Source organism: Solanum lycopersicum, chromosome 9 (assembly GCF_036512215.1).
Source record: "Solanum lycopersicum chromosome 9, SLM_r2.1".
NCBI classification, from domain to species: Eukaryota; Viridiplantae; Streptophyta; class Magnoliopsida; order Solanales; family Solanaceae; genus Solanum; species Solanum lycopersicum.
Window position 1 is genome coordinate 5,010,001 of NC_090808.1, and position 17,621 is coordinate 5,027,621.

General features: G+C 34.0%; 2 protein-coding genes across 13 annotated transcripts; one reads left to right on the forward strand and one right to left on the reverse strand.

Annotated features, from left to right (window-relative positions):
• Positions 1 to 3,165: 3,165 nt before the first annotated feature.
• On the forward strand, positions 3,166 to 8,647 carry LOC101248324 (ultraviolet-B receptor UVR8). 11 transcript variants are annotated; one of them, XM_010327536.4, is made up of 11 exons: positions 3,166 to 3,525; positions 5,077 to 5,150; positions 5,241 to 5,325; positions 5,484 to 5,612; positions 5,721 to 5,954; positions 6,126 to 6,365; positions 6,665 to 6,708; positions 7,092 to 7,280; positions 7,651 to 7,741; positions 8,183 to 8,226; positions 8,307 to 8,647. In XM_010327536.4, the coding sequence occupies exons 1-11, from the start codon at positions 3,297 to 3,299 to the stop codon at positions 8,427 to 8,429; spliced, it is 1,482 nt and encodes a 493-aa protein (XP_010325838.1). In that variant the 5' UTR covers positions 3,166 to 3,296; the 3' UTR covers positions 8,430 to 8,647. The 11 variants fall into 11 exon arrangements, with proteins under 11 accessions (XP_010325838.1, XP_019071189.1, XP_025888708.1 ...); XM_019215644.3 differs by having other exon boundaries at positions 5,244 to 5,325; XM_010327535.4 differs by having other exon boundaries at positions 3,187 to 3,525; positions 5,074 to 5,150.
• Positions 8,648 to 8,939: 292 nt separating this feature from the next.
• Positions 8,940 to 16,208, reverse strand: LOC778232 (transcription factor pfi). 2 transcript variants are annotated; one of them, XM_010327414.4, is made up of 12 exons: positions 15,848 to 16,208; positions 14,316 to 14,850; positions 13,633 to 13,836; positions 12,531 to 12,624; positions 11,900 to 11,941; positions 11,747 to 11,806; positions 11,316 to 11,477; positions 10,218 to 11,210; positions 10,035 to 10,136; positions 9,706 to 9,852; positions 9,429 to 9,554; positions 8,940 to 9,195 (listed from the first exon to the last, which is right to left on the reverse strand). In XM_010327414.4, exons 2-12 carry the CDS (start codon positions 14,411 to 14,413, stop codon positions 9,106 to 9,108), a joined length of 2,118 nt encoding a protein of 705 aa, XP_010325716.2. In that variant the 5' UTR covers positions 14,414 to 14,850; positions 15,848 to 16,208; the 3' UTR covers positions 8,940 to 9,105.
• Positions 16,209 to 17,621: the final 1,413 nt, after the last annotated feature.

The window sequence follows — 17,621 nt, forward strand, 5'->3', positions numbered from 1 at the left end:
GGTAAAAGGGTAAAGTTATGTCAGTTCTTAACACAGGTGCAAAATAAAAAGGTGACATATAAAAGGAACGGACGGAGTAACTAATAGAGTTATTTACAAAAAGCGCTAAGATATAATTGTCATTAGTAATTGTCTCTAAAAAAGACATATTTAGTGATAATTAATATACATATTTTAATTATTTTAGTGTGATAAGATAACTATGTCATGAAAAAATTCAATAATCATATGTGAATTGATTATATAATGATTTTACAAATGAATTTTGTAAATAGGTTGATGTTGATGTATAGAACTGGAACTCTTTGTTTTCTTTCTCTTAAAAGTTAATAGTTCATTAACTCATATACTGGAGCCAATTATCCGTTGACAACCTCTCTTTTACCACTTATAGTATTTTGAAAATATTATTATGGTAGAAAAATAGTATATAATTGCAAACTAATAAATTAAATTAATTGTTATAATCATTTTTTGAGTTAATTGTGTTCCGTAGCAAACTGTTTGTCAGTCACCTCTCACCCTCATCTCTCGCTCGCCACTCTCTCGCTCGCTTTCTCTCACTTTTATACAAACATAAGTGTATGAAATCTGTGTCTATTTATATAAAGCGAGAGAAAATGGTATAAATACATACATTTTTGTTCTGCTCTCTCGCCTCTCCCAGATCTCGCTCGCCACTCTCCCTAATCTTGCTCGCCTCTCTCGCTTTTACAAATAGAAACAAAATGTATAAGTTGTGTTTCTGTTTGTATAAAGTGAGAGAAAATAGTATATACACTAGCAAATACATATATTTTCGTCCTATACACTTATAGTTATACAATGAAAATACTCCCCTGCCCGGTTTCTTTTGCCTTTCTCTTTTTCTCGTTCTATTCAAATTCAAATTGTATATAATTTCTCTCTTTCTCGTTTTATACAATTCGATTCAATTGTATATTTCCTGCCCAAGTTTTTTTTGTCTTTCTCTCTTTCTCATTTTATATACAAATTCAAATTGTATACAATCGTTCTATACACTTATAATTATACAACTCATTTTATACACTTTGTTTTTTACAGTTCTCTGCTCAAATCTTTTTCTCTTTCTCATTTTATACACTTTGTTTTATACAATTCGCTTCAATTGTATATATATAATAAATTATATATTTATTATAGAGTGCAATTATATAAACTTTACTATACAGATAAATATAACTTTTATGTTTGCTACATGTGAAAATTGCCCTATTATTGCTGCATATATATGTATATAATTATAATTATTATTTGTACAACTGTAAAGGTGTCGATTGAAACAAAGATTAATATTGAGTCAAAGTTTGACTCATAAATCTTTACAAGAACCTCCCTAATTAATATTTATTTGAAGAGACAATTAAATAGTAGAACCCACCACATATCCAATGGAAAGAAAATAACTTTATGCCTGGGTTGGAATCAAAAGGAAGGCCCACACCCACTAACTAGAAATTTCCAGAGACTTCTAGTGACTTCCTGCCATTAAAAATAATAATTAAAAAAAGACCCCTCTCAGATTAATACGAATCCAACGTGGCACTACTAATTAACCTGTAAATGATACCCAACTTCGATTAAAAATGAACGGAAATTAAAAAAATATTTTATCAGATATGTTATTGTGGAAGTAGTATTTAATTTTATATATTTATTTTGAGTTTGGAATTTAAATAAGCTACAAAAATATAAAAGTAATCAAAATAAGTTATTATATTTAGTAGATAACTAAAATAAATTTAGTGAAAAAAAGTTTCATTTTATCATATTTTTAAATGTTTTTCGTTAGTGTTATAACGTATATTTTTAATATAAAATGAAATTTTTTCTTACATTTTATAAAGTGTCATTTTTTCTCTCACTTTATAAAGTAGAACTTTTGCTTACACTTTATAAAGTGGAAGAAAATCTTCAACTTTGTAAAATATTGAAACTTTAAACGGTATGTCTTGTAAAAAATTAATTGGGTATTTAGCATTTTTTTTAGGACAATTATAATAAATGGTATTTTCCTCATGTATAATTTTGCTACCCCAATAAATTGAAACTTAAACTTTAGGTGTAGAAGACATTTTTTTTTTAGATTGAAATGAAGAAAAATAGAAGACTTTATGTTTTAGGTGCGATCAACTATAACGTCCTTAAATAGAGATTGGGAGATTTTTCAGAATAAAAAAATAAAAATACATAATGCAACATTTTTTTCGTTTTTATGATACGTCAAATTATATAATTGTGTGACAACACTAAAAAGGCTTCTTCAAAACGTGAAAAATATTCCTCTTACAAAGTGTAAGATTTTCTTTCACTTTATAAAGTGTAAGAAAAAGTTTCACATTGTAAAGTGAAAGAAAAAGTTTCACTTTATAAATTGGAAGAAAAAGTTTCACTTTATAAATTGGAAAAAAAAGTTTAATTTTATAAAGTGGAATAAAAAGTTCCGTTATATATTAAAATAAACGGTATGACACTAATGAAAAACATTTAGAATATTAGATAAAGTGAAATTTTTTTTTCTACTAAACTTATTTTAGTTACATATTTAATAGTGACTTATTTTGCTCACTTTTACATTTTTGTGGCTTATTTAGATTATAGACCCATTTATTTCGAACATTCTCAAACTCTCAATTATTCTACAAGATATCAGATTACATTTAAACAAGATAACTTGCTAACTCATGCATATAATTTACTTGATATATCACTTTATTTCTAAGTAATTTCAATAATTTTTTCAAGTGAAACTTTAATATAAAATTAATCAGTGACTAACCTAATAATCAATTGATATTTTTATTATTTCATAATAATTTATACATATTCATAAATTAAATCGATAAACTTTAAAATTCAATCCGATGAATTAAATGTCAGTTTTTGGAGGAGGACTAAACAAATCTATGATCTAAAAAAAACTTTCATTTTTTGGCTATTGAAACCTGTCCGTTGATCTGCAATACACATCTTACATCTAACGGATAAGCTTGTGCCACCTCAGAACATTCAAAATTCTACATCTAGAAACTTCCAGTGAATTAGTGGCTTACAACAGAAGGGCTGCCACAATCAAACATGTGTCTCCTGGGACCCAATGAATCTGACGTGGCACTATTAATTTACCTGTTAATGATTCGCCTTGATTTTTCACATTATTTTATTTCTCCACTACAATTAATTCAATTTCTTTGGTAACTTCTAGTTGCTTCCGGAACAAAAGTTCTCGAAACTTCTCTGTAGAAGATTTGTGAATTTCCATTTTTTCTGAAAAAATGAGTGAAAACGGTGTAAGAGGAGAGGAAGATGAGGTGAAAATGAAGGAAGAGAATGAAGAGAAGAAGAAGTATGAGTTGTTTATGTGGGGATATCTTCCCGGAGTATTGTCTCATAAGTCGCCGTTAACTTCTCCGGTGGAAGTTCAGTTGCCGGATAACGGAATCGATGTTCAATCATGGAAGGATGTATGTGGAGGAGGTTGTGGTTTCGCTATGGCTATTTCAGGTTATATGCTTAATCTCTGTATGGATTTGTGTTCATATATAAGTTTTTCTAGATGTTTACAGATGTATGAATTAGAAGAAGTAGATCTCTAGATTTGTTCAATATTGTGTTGCTAGATTTTCTATTGATATTCAGATGTTGAGATCTGCGATGATGAACTTCGTAAAGTTTTTGAACTAAAATGATTGTTTTTTGAGGTATTAATTAACAAGTATGGTAACATTTGAAGCTTCCAGAGCTAGTGTAATGGACCTTTTAACGAACTTTAGTTAGTTTGACACAGATCTTATCAATTAAGACATGATTATTTTCTCATACTAGTGTAATGGACTAAGAAGAGTTTATGTGGAATAGCCAACTGTGAAGATAGGATTCCCACCTCTGTAACTTTTATTTTATTTGATACTCTCACATTGGTTTAGGGTGTGAGGCCTGGGGCAGAGGAAGATGAACAATAGCTACGGAAAAGCTTGAACTAAGTAGAAGTGTAGTAATTGGTAAATTTTTTGGTATTAGGTCAGCTTTTTGGTAGATATAGGCCTAAATTATTGCTTACTATCTGAAATTTGTCACATATTTCCTTAGGGAGTCAAACCACCCACATAGGAGGCTTATACATCTCTGAGTTAGACTTCCATTCAGGTATTATCACCAAAAAACCTTCCTCGATTAACACAACGACTCTTAAAGATAAAGTAAACATGATCGTGGGCCAATATCTCGGTGTTGTTGATGGTATGTATGAATACTTTACCTAGCGGCACATTCTCCAGGTCTGAAGGGATTCATTATCCAACTACCAATTCTTTTTACTGTTGTAGGATTTCATCCTTTCTTTTTTATGTTGCCGTCCATAAATGGGCTCAAGCTAAGATTTTGCCCGTTAGCATAATGATATATGTCTGCCTCTAAGCAGGGTAGCCGATAGTGCGCTTACAGTGAGCTTAAGCACTGAATAGACGCTCAAAATGTGTTGAGTCACTTAATGCGGGCTTTAATGTTGTGATCAAGGTTCTAAGACATACTTTTGCTTGCTAATGATCTTCTTCTGAAGAGGTGACACTAAACAATTGATATATATTTTAGGGACTATCTTATACCTATTCCCAGATATAAGTGACCGTTTTTGTCATCGTCTTGCTAGCTTTGCATCCTACCAAGGCTAAACTACTATTGTTTTTGAGACATCAGTTCTATTATCAAAAGAACAAAATTGTAGTTCATATAAGCACAACTTAACAAAGCATTGTATGCATAATCCGATGAAAAAACAAAAGCTATAACTGTAAGAGCAAACTAAATGGTAGATGCAAGAAATTGCATCTGATGCAAAACAATTAATCCTTTGTCACGAATACCTTTTCTATATTATTGAAACTATTCCATTCTGGATCTCAGTTTATTCCAATCTCATCCTATTTTATACCTTCTGGATCTCAGTCCATTCCGATCTCAACCTATTTTATACCTTCTCAATCTTTTTTTCATGAAAATGACATGAACCTTGATTTTTGGGTTTTAACTATGTGTTGTTTGATAATTTGGCAGCAGAGTCTGGAAAACTTATCACGTGGGGTTCTGCAGATGATCAAGGCCAAAGCTACTTGACTTCTGGAAAACATGGGGTATGTGGCAAATCTTTCTTGTATGGACTCATTTATATAGTTTCCTTTGAATTGATTTTGCTATCTTCTTTCATTACTACATTTATCAAGGAGGCTCCAGAACCGTTTCCGCTTCCAACTGAAGATCCAATCATGAAAGCCGCAGCTGGTTGGGCACATTGTGTATCTGTTACTGGTAATCTACTGTCACCCAGTCTTTCTGGGTTGTCAGCTATCTACTCAGCTAATTCAGAATGTTATTTGGCAGAAACTTCTATTTTCTTTTCTTATTTCTACTTAAAATATTATGAAAGACAGCAAAGATATATGGTTATGCGATATATTTCTGTACAGAAAAGAATGATGTGTACACATGGGGCTGGAAGGAATGTGTGCCTTCTTCCAAGGTTGTTGCAAATTTCGCTTCTGGAGGGAGTTTTGAAGGGGATGCTATTCGGAAAGAATCAGGGTCAACTGACCAAGGTAATGGAAGTTTAGTTTCCAGATTAAGCCATTTAAGAATTTGGCTAGTTCGGCTGCATGTTTATACCTGGTGGGGTTATCTAATAATATAAGGACTAATTTCTGCAGAAAGCCCTCAATCTCAAGGCTCCAAGCCAATTGGTGGTTCAGTTGCTCACCAAGATAATAAAAAACCTGAAGAAACTGCAAAAAGGAGGAGAACAATGACGGCTAAACAAGAACTTGAAAGCCCACCTCTTGCTGACGAATCTCTTTCTGCACCAGCTTGTATTGTAGAATTGGATCCAGGGGTGAAGATAACCTCCGTTGCTGCTGGAGGGCGCCACACTTTAGCATTGTCAGGTAATTCCACTCCTCCATGCATGCTGTAGCCTGTTACTGTCATTTTAGCAGTGGAGTCGGTTGCTTTGTGGTTACGCCATATAGTTTTGTAGGTCATATGAAGTACGAAGATATGGAAGAACTATAATGTAAAGCAAGACACCTGATGCATCATATTTTTGCCGGATTTAGATGTAGGACAGGTATGGGGTTGGGGCTATGGAGGTGAAGGACAGCTTGGTTTAGGCTCCAGGATTAAAATAGTGGCTTCTCCTCATCTTATACCATGTTTGGATGCTTCTTCGCATGGACCTGACCGGAGCCTTGGGAGTCCTCGAGGAAGCATTACCACTGGGAGTCAGAAACGTAAAGCCTTGGGGAGCTACATAAAGAGTATTTCTTGTGGTGGCCGGCATAGTGCAGTAATCACAGGTTAGCATGGAGTTAAGTTTTAGTACTTCTCTTGATCTCTTAATTGGGGTAACTTTTTTTTCCTTCTTTCTTTCTTTCGTTCTTTTTTTTTTCCAAATTTAAGCTGTACAATGTGTGAAGAAAAGAAGAGTAATTCTGGGAATTTGTTAGGTTTTTTAAGTTTGAATGACTTTGAGTTACTCCTTTTACAAGGGAAGTCAGATCATCTTAAATCATTGTCTCTGCCTTTTGCATTTGAAAGTTGAGAGTGATACTTCATTTATCGTTTTGCTCACTTTGGTCTTTGTTTCAATTGTCAGATACTGGGGTGCTGCTTACATTTGGCTGGGGATTATATGGACAGGTAATGTTTCATATTATCACACCTGATATATGATGTGTGTCTTGTCCCGGTACCCTCAAAGAATTTTTCACATTCTATTCTCTATAATTCAGATTCGTAATTAATAGACAAAGTATTGTTCCATTTCGAAGAAAAGAAATATAGAGTAATGTTGAGCCAGCTGCATCTTGCTTATAGTGTTGTGGATATATGTTTTATTGCTAGAATTGAATGTCTAGCACTTGATAGCTTATCTTTTCACACTAGCAGACAACTGTAATGTTGTCATGTTTTGTATTTCTAAAAAAAAAATTGATACACCTGCAGTTTAAACTTTGTGGTGCCTAGTTCGTATACACTCCTTTTCTTAATGTCAGTCCCTTAGCCTCATTCTTTGTATTCAGTGTGGACTAGGTAATACAAATGATGTGCTGAGGCCAACTTGTGTGTCTTCTCTATTGAACACTAGAATAGAAGCCGTGGCAGGTGGACTGTGGCATTCTGTGTGCTTATGTGATCATGGGCGAGTGTATACTTTTGGGGGAAATCAGTTTGGCCAATTGGGTCTAGGCACAGGCACTGACCACACAGAGGTGCGTCCAATATTTTTTGCTTGTTTCATATCTTTCCAGTTAACTTTTGTTTGTGGACTTGACAGTTCCAATGTCCAATAGTAATATCTAGTTGAAGCTGAATTATCACTTCATTTAAGAGTTTGGTTAGTCGTACCATGAGATGTGCCAGGAAGTTGGATTTTTTGAAATCCCAGTCCAGAAGTTATCCACAACAGTTGTAGCTTTTAAATGTAGCTAGACAGTTGAGGGATAAGAGATATTGTCAATTTCTGACAGCCAATTAGTTAAACCCTATAATTCCCTACATATTTGCAGTTATGCGGCTGCATTTTTTTAAGCCTTCTTTGTTTGAGGGACTTAGAAACTCAACAGGAGATTTCTGTTACAGACATCACCTAGACTTGTGGATGCCCCAATACTGGAGAACAAGAACGCCAAGGTAGTGTCTTGTGGAGCTCGCCATAGCGCCATAATGACAGGTAAGAGCCCAGACTCCAGGCTGTCGAGAAGATGAAGTGCATTTCAGTCTCTGATTCACTGGACAAACCGTGTTTTTTTTTCAATTGAAGACAACTAGGATTCACTTTGTTCAGTCTTAGACCTAATTATCTCATTTGTGGTGATCTGAGATGGAAATGTTACATGCAATTGCTTATATAACTGTGACTAGTTAGTATTTGTAACTGAAATTTCTTCGAAATTTTACGAGTAGCAAATATGTTTTCGACAATGAGTTTGGATATACTTGTTTCCTACTCATGTGGGTACATCATATGGTCTGTTGTTCCACCATCAAATGTTTGTTAAATCCATCAGATGCTGGTAAGAGTTGGACAATAGGAAGGCACTAGCTTGTCAATCTGTCTATATACGTATTCTATATGTTAGTAATCTAAACATACCTTTTGCTTTGATTTTAGGGGATAGCAAAATTTATAGCTGGGGATGGAACAAGTATGGTCAGGTATGTAAAAAGATTGTTACTCTTCCACAAATATTACATTTATGTTTATAAAATCAAACCTTTTTGCCTTTCTGTTCCAGCTTGGCCTAGGCGATACAATTGACCGAAATGATCCTTGTGAAGTACCCACAGACTATTGTATGCCAAAGAATGTAGCATGTGGGTGGTGGCACACACTATTACTTGCTGAAAGCCGTCCATGATCTCTCTGTTATTGGAGAACAGATAAGTAAACCACTGACAACGACTCTCAGGTTTTCTTCCAAGATTCTGGTGATGTTAGAGCTGTAGAATTTGTTAAACTAATGTACAGCATGCTGATTGTAACATACTTTTAACTCACGTATTCTTCTCAAGGTCAAATCTGATGTATGCCATAGTTTTATAGACTTATTGGTGTATGATAGCCTCTTTTTCATTATCTAGTTTTACAAAATTCATCTTTTATGGACAATCTTGCTGCATGTTAAAGAAAAATGTGGCAAGCTGAGAAATACCATGTAAAGCCTCAGCTTGGCCACTGCAGATGGCGAAGGCTGCATCAAAGAGAAACATTTCTTTTAGAGCTGCTACATGTTTTATTACACAAAGAAAGGATAGAGTAAGTGCAGAGTAAACTTGTTTAAACACAAGGCAGTTTCACTTTGCTATTAGTGCTGACAAACACTATTCTTAGTTTTTTGGATGAACAAAAATATTAGAGAGCAGGGAAATAGGAACTCAAGCTTTCATTAATTCACATGGCTACACACTAATATCACACGTTCAAGGTGAACTATTACAAATGCTAGTTGATAGGTACAAACTATAGAAAATACTAAATCCAGGTTCATTACAAAGCTCCCAATCGTCAAATCTCCACATAACTCAGTAAACAAACTAGATGTTGCGTGAAACAGAACTTGGCACTTGCTGTAGGAGCTGCATCAGTGGCCAGAAGATATCCAGTCTATGGAAGCTTCCTGAAGCCTGTAAACAAGTCGAAAAATATCTCAGTACAACTTATACTGCCAATCTGGTTAATTAATTTCGAAAATAACAGTGCTTGAAACAATTTTGTCTTCCTCATACTATTATATCCATAGAGTTGATAATTTTGTACGAGGAACCACTGAACTCAATCATATGCAACAATGGAGTGAATAAGTGTTTCTTATCTATTCCAAGTGAAAAGGAATTAGCTTGCCAAAGGAGACAACTACCTCAACAATGAAGTGAGCCCAGGTGCTCTCTGAACGCTTTTCCATCACGCCCTTCAAAATCGTCAGCTCCAAACGGTGAATAACATCAGAAATTTCTAAGAAACGTCCATGGTCGTCACACATCATCTGTTTGAAATTGATGTCAGCTCAAAATTCATAATGCAGACAGATGTCAGTACAGAGATCTCAGATTTTAGTTGTGGTGCTAGAGTAGGGAATTCATTTAAAACCAGATGACTAGTAAGAAACTAGGAAATAGTGAAGCCATATGATATACCTCTATAAGCATGTGTCCAGGGTATTCCAAATCTTTGACAATTATTGGGCATATCTGGTCCACGCTTCCCAATTCTAGAGCCCAAGAGGTTCCTTGTTGATTGCTAGATTTTATTGGAGGTGACTGAAGGTTCTTGTCAGGGGCTACCTGCAGTACTTATGGATCAATGAAATTAGGACCTGACAAAATGTTGGACCCGTGGAAAAGGATAGCAGAAGGTGTAGTTCCGCCAAATCATTATTTAGTAAAATTAGTCTCAAAACGAAAAACACTTCGCAACCAAAAACTTAGTACATAATAGATAATTATACGAATCATGGAATGATTACCTCTGTCTGAGCCTGGAACCTTAATTTATCAGCCTGATCAGTAACACTTCGCAGAAACAGCATGTGCTTTATGGTCTTATCTAGTAAACCATCAATGCTACACTGCAGGGAGAAAACAAAAAGTTATTTTAATCCTAGGTACAAGAAAATAATCTAATAGAACTAAGGTGAAGCTAGACTTACTTTGGCACCACTAGGGACAAGTTGCCGCAATTCCTTAAGCCGGTCCTGAATTAACTGCCTATCTCGTGGTCTGGGCTTATGACTATCACCAGACCGTCTCCTTTTCTTGTTAGTATTAGATATTTTTGACTCCTTGTGACAATCCAAAGAGCTGAAGACTTTTGTCTGATGATGTCCCTCATCAAATGTACTGACAACATAATCAAATGAAGAAGCAGAATGTGGACAGTTAGTCGAAGCATATTTGTCTACCCCAGCAGAAGCCGATGTAAGAGTGCTTCGTGTAACTGCATCTCCAACCGAATCACTTTCTGCAGATTGATTTAGCCTTTTGCGAGAAGGGACAGGTTTTCCTGATGACATGTTTAAGGATTCCAGACCAGCCATTTTGTTGAGCGAGTAATCATCAGTAAAACAGTAAGCACTGGCAACAACGGCTTCCAGAAGATTCTCTGCATTATCTTCTTTCAGATGCCATCCATCTGATGGCTCACTATTAAATGTACAATCTGCAGCATAGATGGATTTGCTAGATGGATTTGCACTAAAGCCAGACAAGTTGTGAATTGTACTTCCAAAGGCTTCGTGTAGTTCACGTTCTGTCGAGCAGCTAAAAGAATTACTTACATTTCCAAGAATAGTGTTGTGGCAATCCATTCCAAGAGATCGTGGATCTAGCATGTCTCCATCAAAGTGAAAATCTACCTCATTGGAAACACCGACTCCGCCGACATTGCAGCTAGAGTAAGAAAAGGCATCTATATCTTTTGTATGGCAAGAAGATCTAACGATGCTTCTTTCGGTTATCCCTGATCTATTATCATCAGAATATCCATGAGCAAGTTGCTTCACTAGATTAATCATGTCCACATGTTGCATTGGAATTTCCCATTTATATGCATTTTCAAGAACATTTGGCATGTGTTCAACAAATTTGCCAATTTTGCTTTCATTTTCATTCTCGAGGACATTTTGCATGTGTTGTCCAGATAACTGAAAGGGATGTTGAACATCAATTAGTGAAGTCATTGGAAATACAGCTGATGATTTGTGATCTTCCACAATTGGTATATCAGCAGCTACATCATCTTCGTTCACCTTATTTGTGGTAGTTGCAGATGGTATATTCAAAGTCTCTGAGAGAGTAGATTGTAGAAGAAATTCACAGCTTTCTCCACCAGGTAAAAAGCTCTCCACAAATTTGAGATGGGCATCAAATTCTTCAGCCAGAATGGTAACCATCTCCATGTTTTCAGCTACCTGATTTTGTGAAAGAAATACAGTAATGTGTGAATGACCGTATAAAGATACCGCTGCATGTAAGCACATACACGATGGGAGGGATAAAAAAGTAAATGAGGCATCCTGTAGTTCAGTGGCCACCCCGAAGCTTAGAAATCACGACTAAAACATAATTACAAAGTTCATATGCTGCTTAAGTTTCCATTAGACAAGCATGAGACATAACTTTGTGAATCACATTGGCAAAAAACAGATCCAATGAAGTTCAGCTCAGAAACATCACATACCGTTTCCACTGATCCTAATTGAAGAACACCATAAGGTATACAAGGTACCAGCAATATAGTCTGAAAAAGAAAGTCCATATGGTTAATTTTAGGAATACTGAAAACACAAGAGATGAATAAAACCGCCTCAAACCTTATGCTACACAAACTCACCTTAATGCCAGCGACAAACTGAAGCATCCACTTATCTGGACACTGCAACAAATTTCAATCAATAAATCCATCAATGATGCTTCAAGTCAAGAAATAGAATTTGAGAAATTTGTTATCCACAACTTCAAAAAAATTACTTTATTCTACATTAACAGGAGCGGTCCAAATTGGTTATGCGTAATTCTAAGATCACTTTGTTCTACGTTAACAGGAGAGGTCCAAATTAGTTATCCATAATTCTAAAATCACTCTGTTCTACATTTACAGGAGAGGTCCAAATTAGTTATCCGTAATCCTAAAAATCACTTTGTTCTACATTAACAGAAGAGGTCCAAATCAGTCAACCTTTTTCTTTAAAAAAATTCAGTTAACCTTTTTTTTAGTTTAACCAACTAACGTTAATGAAGAAAAGCTGGGCCTGCGAAGATATCAGATTACTATAAAAAGAAATAGATAACTTTGTCCGGCTAATTGGGGGGCAGAATAGCAGCATTTCATCAAGCTACATCAGTTTTTGCCCCGTTGACAGAGTGCTAGTGTAACATGGGTTCATCTCAATTGAGGAAAGGACCAAATAATCAAGCATCAAATTACACTTCCCAGAAGCAAAGATGTCAAACTTAATATGTACCTCAGCAACAGAACCAAACCCAAGCTCTGCAGGTGCTACACTGTCGGAAGAAATCCAGCGGGGGATGCCCAAAGAAGCCACTTCACCTACCACCCTGTTTTATTTTCAACAAAAGACACATAAGGAAAACAATAAAGTTGGTTCTTGATAAAACAAAAAATTGCTCTCAGCTTATCATGATCATGAATAAGTAATAAGAATCATAACGATGCAATGGAGATCCAAACTTGACCATACATCGAGGAGTAAGTCAGGCAGAGTATTCAAGTGGTTGCTTAATAAACCATCAAAAATAAAGAGAAAATATTGGTCTATGAATGCAGAAATTCACAAGTCACTATGGCTTTCACTCGTCCACTGTGGTGGCATATCGGACCTGAAATGTATACTAAGATTTATTTCATAGTTATTGCCACTCTGATCTTTCCATAAGTTGGTCTTCCAGCACCAGAAAAATCTTGTACCATCTATACGATAGCCTCCTCTCTCTCTCTTCTTCCTCCAACAAGCACGGAGCTAGTTCTCTTATTTTAGATGGTGCAAACTTAATAAATCTCAAAGGTTCTTAATCAAAAACGCTAGCAACTTCTAAGGAGAAGCTAAGTTAGTCAATTTTTCTTTTTCTTATTTTTTTTGGTCCTTTATACAAGGAACTAGTTTGCCTGTGTTTATCCACTTGATAATGTATTCAGCACTTCTTTTAATCATTAAGATACATTCAACATATTTGTTCTTCTTTAGTCTCTGTGGGAAGGAAATGCAATTCCCTTTGGAATATATACTCGTCTATACCAAGAAAAGCAAGTTTATTACATTTTTTTATCAAAAGAATTCTTAGAGAACTTTTCAATCTAAGAAAAAGTAGTTCTTTTCTAGCTGATATAGACCAACAAATTATGAATATTATAGGGACTTTGTTGATAGAATGGGTCGTCGGGGAAAATAAGGTCACACTGGGAATGAATGCCACAAAAGTCATGACATCGCTAGCCAACTAAAGTCAATTTTTCTGAAGCTAATTAATAAGGAAAGCCTAATTATGCTCTACTATTTCAATAACATATAGAAAATAACAGAAGCCAGAAAGAAATCAATGATCTACCCTTTTCCTGCAATGTGATAAGTACTTGACATCTCAGCCACGGCTAAGCCAATTGAATGTGCACTCAAATATCCATTATGTGATCTTGACCCACAGTTTGGGGATAAGTCACTCAAGTTTTTGCTATAATAATTGCCATTTTGACTTCTGTAAGGTTCTCTAGCACCCGGAACATCCAGATATCCATCTTCCCATGTCAAAATGCTGCAAAAGTAAGTCGAGCCAGTGTAAGTGAGCAACTAGTCTCAACCACTCAGTGCATGTACAGACTATAAACCACCCAATACTAAATCCTCTAAAAAAAATAAGCTGATCTAGTACGATGCTACAAATGTAATACATCTTTGATTCAGTAACACAACATATAGAGACACAAATACTAAGCAAATACAAAGAGTAGCTCATTTTCAACATGGGCTGCAAAAGAAATAGAATGAGAGGAAGTCTTCACAGAATACAGAAAGATGGATGTAATCAAAAAGGCTTATCGCATTGTATTTTTCTCCATAGGAACTTCATACGGTCCAAATCAAGTATGATGGCTGGCAGAAACATACACTTAGTTGACCACAAAATAATTTAGATTCCTTGAGAATATACTTCTTTTTTTCTCTTTTCCTATCCTTGTTTGACTAGATAGGGCACTTGACTGTCGCAATGAAATGGGCTAAGAAACAACTTACATAGGACACTGGTGCTGAAGCTTCCAGAACACTGCATAATTCCATGGAGATTTGAAGCAGAGACTTTCAAGGAAATGCCTCAAGGAAGCAGCACTCATTCTTCTTTATTCTAAATAAATCAAAAGCTCCAAAATTCAGAAAATAGCAACCCAATTTACCACCAACTACCAGACTAACTTCCTCGATATGATCCTCGCCCGGCCTGAACTATAAATAAACCAGCTCTGCGTTTCATTGGGGGTTCAGTTGAAGTCAAAAGCAACATGTCCATTCTTTTAATGATCTCTCCAATTATCAGAAAGCAAATTGATAGAAAGGGCATAAAAACAGATTTAGTGCAGGAAATTAAGGAGATAGCAAGGCTCAGAACACGTCCATCAGTTTAACACCAACAGAGAAGCAAATAATGCAGTAAATGCTGATCAAAGAACAAGACAAGCAGAGAAGAAGCCTCAATCCTATCCACAGCGACTCGATGCTTCCACTAAATAACCGAGAGAGAATCCAAAACTCAAAGCCAGATCCACGGGATAAACTGTAAGGAGAAAATTTACACAGTAATGATTTACTCCAGATAAGTGCAATGGAAGTTAAAATACATGAAGTCAAAAAATAACTATACAGTAATCACAACGCATCCAGAAGATATACAAAACTTAAGGAGCTAAAAAAAATAACAAATTCATGTACATCATTACATCCCAATCTTTACACCAAGACAAAGATTCAGAAAGGCTTTTAGCTTCTTGAAGGTACTTAAATTTGAACCAAGTAAAACACAAGAATTGACTCACAACAACAGATATTAAGGAAGAAATCACAATTATGTTACTCAAATTAGTCAAAAGAATTTATTTTTTTCTTAAAAAAATTCAAAAAATAAAATTTTGACATTGCAGTTTGAATTCTGATTTCTCTGTGCTAATCTATCACTTTGGAGACAAAACTCAAAAGAGAACACATTAATTTCTTGATATTCTTATCATACTGAGACCAAGTAAAAAAAACATAAAATCATTTCTAAAATCCATCTTTCTCTCATTTTGCACCTAATCCGTGCAACAATGTTTAGATATTACAAGAAAAATTCAAAATTTAATCAAATTAACTAGTAAATTTAAGCTTTTAAAGATATAGACAGCTGATTTAAGGTAAAAAATGAATAACTGCACACAATTCAGTATCCATAAATACTTTACTTGAATTTCATGTGAAATAGTGAGATAAATGCCTTAGAAGTGTATTTCAATAGTGATTTCTACTCATTTTCAACATTTACAAACTATTTTTTTCAAGTGAATTAACAGGTCCAAACACAATTTCATCCACAATTTTTTCCCCAATCTAAACTTCAAATGCTAATATTCTTTCAACTTCAACAAATTATTGTGCAAATATCTACTTCGATTCAACCAAAATATTAGTATATAACGGTTGCAGACAAATCAAAGCTTCTACACTACCATAAGGATAAGCAGAACAGTAATTACAAAAGAGATAATGAGCATAAGGTAGGTGAAAATTTCACTTACGAGCTAATTGTTTAACGAACAGAGAGAAGCTTCAAAGGAAAGAACTTTTGTAAACTTCGAATTGTTTAGCGTCCATAATTAGTAACTCGAATTGAACTCCTTCTTCTACTTCCACAACGCAACGTAAAAAAGTAAATCAATGAAATGAGTACCGCTAAGAGCTTTCAAGAGACGAAGAACGACGACGACGACGAACTCATTTTCCGGCAGAAATCTCAGTGTTGTTTAGCACCGGCGGCAACAAGGAGAGAGAGAGAGCCGAAGATGATGGCTTTGCGAAAAGCGTGAAGTGACTTTTTTGAGAATTTAGAGCATTGTGAGTATAAATATAGCGCCAAGAGACGGAGATCGGATTTTATAATGCTTTTATAAATCTTATTTTTAATTATATAAAAAAAATTATATACCAATTAATTATATACCAATTTTATTCTTATCTCATAAAAGTAAAATATTTTTCATTATACATAAGTTATGAAAATGACATATTAAAAATAAAAGAAAAAATAAACAATACTATAATAATGAAGCTAAAAAAAAAAGACAATAATAGAATTGAAAAAAAAAAAGAGTAATAATAGACAGCCACAAGTATAAAAAATTAATAAAACACAATTTAAAATGGATTTTTCTATTAAAATAAATTGTGAGTTGGCATGGTAACTGTAACAATAATACTTTCTCCATTCTAATTCTAATTTATGTAAAATATGTTTTGTTTTTTGAAATTCAAATGAATTTCATTATTATATAAATATGAGAAGAATCTGTAACTTTTTGTCTTATAATTTTAAAAAAATTAAATTTTAATTCTAAAATATCTAATTTATTTAATAAATTTTGATTACTTTTTTTGTGGTTAACTAATAATTTTGCACAAATTAAAATGGAATAGAATATTAATTAATACTTCATTGTTTTGTGTGAACAAAATTTTGAAAAGGAAAAATACATTTAGAAATTTATGATATTAAAAATACAATATAGTATTTTGTTGATATATAAAAGTATGTGGTGAGTGGGTAATGGATTAAAGATAATGTGTTGTTTTGGCTTTTTTTTATATCAATTTGCCCCACACTTTGGCTTCAATGATTCCTCAACAAGCAGTGGGATTCCAGTCCCACATTTTTACCCCACCCACCCCTCTCGTTTTTCCTAATCGACTTTTTGATATTTGTATTAAAATTTAAGCATATTTGAATTGCATATAGCAGATTGCAGATTTATTTCGAGATAATATTTTTAAATTCGAAATTTTTAATTAAAAATGAAAATTCTAACCATCTCATGACAATTCAGGTTGATATCCAACGCAGGTGATGTGGTATTTTTCTTCCTTTTTTCTTTTATTCTTTTTGTAGTTTTACTGTATATAACATTAGCATTGTAGCTTGTACATTGTTTTGTCAACTAGTCTGATATTTTTCGTAGCTAAATTAATTGGAATTTTAATCTGAATTTTATGAAATTAAATTACCTTAAAAAAGTAAATTGTACTTTAGTCTTTAGCCAAAAGTTTTCTAATGGAGATCATTAATAATGGAAAGTTTTCAACCATTTCACATGGTCGGCTCAAAGGAGGTCACTAAAATAATTGCTTTAGATTCAACGCCTCATTTATTTTTTATTTATGATTAAATTTATTTTATACATATATTTATTTATTAATTTTAAAGTAAATATTAGATATGTGAAAATAATAATTTTAACTAAATACCGTTTTCTTAGGGCTCATTTGGCCAATTTAATGAAATTATGATTTGAATCATGA

Coding starts and splice junctions, on each gene's coding strand:
- LOC101248324 (XM_026032922.2), top strand. CDS start 3,297: ATGAGTGAAAACGGTGTAAGAGGAGAGGAAGATGAGGTGAAAATGAAG. Junction 5,326..5,483: donor ACATTGTGTATCTGTTACTG/GTAATCTACTGT, acceptor ATTTCTGTACAG/AAAAGAATGATGTGTACACA. Junction 7,742..8,182: donor CCATAGCGCCATAATGACAG/GTAAGAGCCCAG, acceptor CTTTGATTTTAG/GGGATAGCAAAATTTATAGC.
- LOC778232 (XM_010327414.4), bottom strand. CDS start 14,413: ATGAGTGCTGCTTCCTTGAGGCATTTCCTTGAAAGTCTCTGCTTCAAA. Junction 12,625..13,632: donor TATCACATTGCAGGAAAAGG/GTAGATCATTGA, acceptor AAAATAAAACAG/GGTGGTAGGTGAAGTGGCTT. Junction 11,942..12,530: donor GGTTTGGTTCTGTTGCTGAG/GTACATATTAAG, acceptor AATTTGTTGCAG/TGTCCAGATAAGTGGATGCT.